At 55.4% G+C, this 5211-nt stretch overlaps 1 protein-coding gene across 1 annotated transcript in view; it reads left to right on the plus strand.

Annotated features, from left to right (window-relative positions):
- Positions 1-646: 646 nt before the first annotated feature.
- Positions 647-5211, plus strand: part of SH3PXD2B (SH3 and PX domains 2B) — a 103194-nt gene continuing 98629 nt past the window's right edge. Inside the window, exon 1 of the mRNA XM_046667582.1 lies at positions 647-673. Coding sequence (XP_046523538.1) covers positions 662-673 — 12 coding nt within the window. The 5' untranslated portion in view covers positions 647-661. The remainder of the gene's footprint in view (positions 674-5211) is intronic.

Raw genomic sequence — 5211 nt, forward strand, 5'->3', positions numbered from 1 at the left:
GTGTGGGAAGCCTTGGGGGTCATTACACAGGATGGGGGTCAGGTGTGTTGGTGGCCACAACAGGCCGCCACCTTGTGGCTGAATGAGGAAATGCCCCAGTCTGACTTTGGGGAGCCCTCAGTGGCTGTGACCATGGTTCAACACACTCCGCCTGTCTGCGAGCGCCTCCAGGTTCTGTGAAGAAGGTGGGAGTCGCCAGGCATGGCCCCCCACAGTCCTGTGGAGTATGTGCCCATTGACCTGAAATGTAACCCAAACTGCTTGTGATCAGTACGATCTTTCACACACTCAGGCATCCATTCACTCCTCTGGTCATTCCTTCCACAAACGCTCGCCGGCAGGCACCAGGGTCGGACACTGTGGGCAGGCAGAGGCCCTGCCCTTCTCGTGGGACAGACGGCCCCTCATTTACTCAACAACTGCTGACGGATTGGCGAATAGGAACTAACGAGACAGACTGGACTGACCTCGTGGAGCAGACGTTCCAGGTGGCAGATAAACAAGAGGATGACCACAGTGATAAGTGCCGTGAAGGAAATACTCACAGAGAGAGACGTGGGGCTACTTTAGGGAAGGCCTCAGAAGAGACGATGATTAAACTAAGGCCTTCAGACGGGCATGAGCCAGTTGAAGGAAAAGCATTCCTGGATGAGGGAACAGCATGTGCAAAGAGGTGAGTGTTCTAGGAATGGAAATAAGGCCAGAGTGGCTGGAGGGGGGTGTTTCAAGGGGAGAAGATGGGCTGAGGTGAAAGGCCAGGTCCTCCTGGGCCTTGAGTGGTGAGGACTTGGCCTTCATAGATATTATCTAACTTGCCTTTTCTAAAGATCCATCTGGCTGCGGATAGAGAAGGCTTTAGCGGGTGTCTGAGTCCGTTCAGCTGCTGTAGCAGGATATTTTAGACTGGCTGGCTTATAAACAGCAACTTTATTCTCCCAGTTCTGGAGGCTGGGCATTCCAAGATCAAGATGCCAATTTGGATTCTGCTGAGAGCCCACTTGCTAGCTCATAACCAGCTGTCTTCTCGCTGTGTCCTCACGTGGCAGAAGGGACGAGGGGGCTCCCTGGGGTCTCTTCCATAAGGGCACCAACCCCATTCACGAGGGCTCCACGCTCATGACTTGTCACCTCCCAGAGACCTCACCTCCTAATGCCAGCACTTTGGGGATTAGATTTCAATGTGAATTTTGGGGGACACGCATACTCGGTCTACAGCAGAAGGGCGTCTACTTCATGGGGCGAGTGGACACAAACATTAAGAAGACACCAGTCCCATCCTGAAGGGAGCTCTGGCTTCACTGGAAAGAACACGGGCCAGGCAGCCCCAGACATCTGAGTTCAGGCTCCAGCTTCACCAGTTTCCTGTGCTATGATCCTGGGCAACCTCTCTAAGCTTTAGTTTCCTCACTTGAAAGTAGGAAAAATAATACTCACACTGCAGATTTTGGGCAAATTAGATAAAGAAATGGATATGGAAGGTCTGGTGCTGTACGTAGCACCTGGTAGGTGCTCAATAAAATTCCCATTACAACACACACACACATACATCCCTTTACAAAGAAGGGGAAAGGCAGATCTATATACAATTTATAAACACACAGGAGGTGGAGATGAAAGCACTACTGAAGGGACCAGGTCACCAAGGCCTTGAATGCCAACCTAAAGCCCATGAACATCTGTGGACAGTGGGAGCCAGTGAGGGTTTCTGGGCAGGGGAGGACCACGAGCAGAGCTTTTCCGTTCAGGAGGAAGGTAACTGTGACAGCCAGGAAAAGAGAGAATAAGAAAGGAAGAAAGTTGTGATCTCCTTCCTCCAGCCCCTGAGATGTACTTCCCCCAGCCTCCTCCACACCGACCGGGGCTCTGGCCTGCAGCCTGGGCAGCGGAACGCTGCTTTAAGGCCTGCCCCCTTACAGCCCAGGGTCTGTTCCACAGGACTGCGTGTGCCTGGCCACTAAGCACTCATAGGCCTGGCCGTGTTAATTGTGAGCATCTTGCTGTGCCAGCCAATCAGACAGCAGTCTCGGAGGGAAAGAATCTCTTTCCACGGCCCCTGCCTTTGCTCTGGAAACAAGCCCGACTTCTCAGAGGCAGCTACGGAGAAAGGCAGCAAAGGAGCAGCCCTGGCTTCCCGGGCCTGGCTGTCCATCCTAAGAGCTGGGATTGGGGAGAAGTGCTGCCTGCCACACACCAAAAATCGCAAAGAGACCAGAACCTAATGCTGGTCGCTGGACTCCATGCCGCTCGAGTGTGTGGCCCTCCCCCCAAACAACCCGCCATGTGGGACTCTGAGCTCTGTTGGCTCCAGCATTGATTTTCTATGGTCTGCAGCTCTCGAGCTCGCAAAGCACGCTTCTGGAGCAGGAATTCAGAGGAAGAAAGTCTGCTAAGGCAGCAGCTTTACCTTCCTCTCTGGCCTGCCTTCTCCACACCCCAGTCAGGTAGAAAGCCTGTGTCCAGAAGCGATGTGGACAGGCAAGCTTGGCGCAAAGAGGACCAGGGAGGACAGAAGCAGGCCCAGTCCCCGTGGCTCCATTACAGCTGGTGAGGACCAAGGTTAGCAGGAAGGAGATGGAGATGCCTTCACTCATTTCACAAGAATTTCCTCGGGGCCCCTCTGTGCTGGTCTGTGCCAGATGCTGAGGGAGTTGAGACAAATAAGATCTATTCCAGCTCCCTGGGAGCTTGGCGTTGGCAAAGGTGTCAGATCTATAAGAAGGCAAATTTCAGCCCAGAGTGACGGCTGCCACAAGGCACAGCGGCAGCCGGGGGAGGAAGCAATTGCATATCCGAGAGACAGGGCTGCCTGGAGGAAGTGACATCCAAGCTGGGTTTTGAAGGCCAACTAAGAGGTCACTGGCAGACAAGGTGGGAAAATGAAGAGCTTATGCCAAGGCATGTAGGTAGGAGGAAAAGAATGTATTTTCTTCTCAAGACGACAAGTCATTTCTATCTGGGGGATTCGGGGAACTGGAGGCAACTGGTGCGACAGCTGGGATTAAAATTAGGTTTGAAATTCGATGCAGGTTAAAGGGAGACGTTTTGCTGTGTCAGATTGGCTGGTGGCAAAATAACAAAAACACACGTGCTTTGCATGTAGTACCTCATTTAGACCTGGGAACAAGCCTGTGAGGTCAGTGGCTGTTCTCATCCCATCCTACAGATGGGGAGATGGAGTTCCAGAGAGGTCGATGACTTGCCCAAGGTCACACACGTGGTTGGGTGGCGGGTGCCAGGGGCTGGGGGAGGGGGAGTGGGGAGTCAGCGTTTAATGGGTACAGAGCTTCAGCTTGAGAGATCAGAAAAGTCCTGGGGGTGGATGGTGGTGAAGTTTGCACAACAGTGTGAATGTACTTAATGCCGCTGAACGGTACACTTACAAATGGTTCAAACGGTAAATTTTATGTCATATATATTTTACTACAATGAAAGTAAAAGAAAGACACGGGACGGGTGTGGAGAGATGCAGGCATTGCATCTGTGGCTACAGCAGGTGGGGAGGAAAGTGTGCCCTCCCTGGCCAGGCCTGCCACCACGGCAGAGCGGACACACCCAGGCGGCTGCGGCCCGGCTGTGCTGCTCCGTGTGTGACATGAGTGGGGCAGGTCTCAGGGCCTCTCTGGGAGGACCGAGGAAGCGGCTGATTCACAGATTTCCTCTAGCTGCTGCCTCCTGTGGCAACGCCTTATTAGGAAGGCTGGGCTCAGGCAGAGGATGAGTAAAAGGCACAGAAAAGCCAGGCCTCAAGGTTCTGCACATTTCCACATCCCCTGACTTGCGATCCTGCTTCAGGAGAACGTGCCTTCCAGGAATTACATCTGTGAGGGTCCAGCTCCAAGCAGATGCCACCCTCCAACCGGGTCGGCAGGAAAGTTTACTAAAGGGTCCATTTACAAAGGTGTGGCAGGGCTTAGGGAACCAAAAGGGGCTGGAGCAGTACCTGAGGCACGAGGGCAGGGCTGTTACCACCCTTAGGGGGGAAGGGCGGATCCAGGGTACGGACAACCCTGCGGGAAGGGAGTTAGGGGAATGAATACCCAGACCTCTCCCTCCTCTGCCCTCAGCCTCCTGCCAGGGCCTCCCATCAGCCAAGCCCAACAGGAAGGCAGAGGACAGGGAACCATCAGTGAAGTACCACAGGCCAGCCCTCAGGGCCAGAGCAGGGTGGTAAAACCCTGCAAGGAAGTCAGAGGGACAAAGGGAGGGGCCGCTCCAAAGGGAGTCTGCAGCAAACTGTCCAGCGGACCGGCCAGGGCTGCTGAGAAGTGTCCTCTCCGGTCGCCACCCTCTTTCAAAGGCTGACCTCGGCCCCAGGGTGGGAGGGAGCCCTGGGCTCTTTCAGGCCTGGAGGGGAGCTGGTAGTTTGCTGGAAAGAGTCCTGCTTGCTAGCAGCGAGCCCTGGCCAGGGCCTAAAGACCCTGTCCCAGCAGGGCCGTGTCCGTTCATTCAGACATTCGTCCAGCCAACCCTCCTGCGAATGCCTCGGGGCCAAGGAGGGCTGGGCGCTCCGGATGAACACGCGGCAGCCCCCGCCGCCCTCAGCTTCAACCTGAGAACCACGCCGGGGCCAGACCGCGGTGGGCGCTCTCCTCCGAGCCTGGGCGCGAGCGCCTGCTCTCCGTCGCCTCCCCTGTACTGCGGGTCAACCGCCTCTCCCACCCGGAGCAGTCCTGGGCATTCGGAGAACATTCCGAACAGCAGGAGGCCCTGCACCGGGCGTGGAGTGAGTGCTCTCCATTTGGGAAGCGGTGGTCTGTTAACAAGAACCCACCGGCCCTCACTCACGCTCACCACCCTATCTCCATGTTTCGCTGCGATTGTTGCAATTATATTGCACTCGCCTTGCATTGGAAGCGGTTTTTCTCTCCCTCTCTCTCCATCTCTCAGACTGTACACCCCAGAGAAGAAGCCACCGCCTCGTGCTCCTCCCTGAATCCCCAGGGTTGGGTGGAGCTGGGTTTACAACTGCCAACATTTATACCGTGGTCAGACAGTGCCCACGGCTCCACTTGCGCTTAATCGCGAGGACAGCCCTGGTTGGGAGGCAGTCGTACCAGGCCCATTTTATAGGTGAAGAAACTGAGCCCAGAGAGGTTAAGCAACTCGCCCAAGGTCACAGAGTCATAAGCGGCAGAGCTGCAATTCGAACCGGAGAGCCCGGCCCTCAAACCCCGCGCTGGACGGCGGCTCTCGGAGCGAGGAGCGCTGGAA

This window comes from Equus quagga, chromosome 7 (genome assembly GCF_021613505.1).
Source record: "Equus quagga isolate Etosha38 chromosome 7, UCLA_HA_Equagga_1.0, whole genome shotgun sequence".
In the NCBI taxonomy this organism is placed as follows: Eukaryota; Metazoa; Chordata; class Mammalia; order Perissodactyla; family Equidae; genus Equus; species Equus quagga.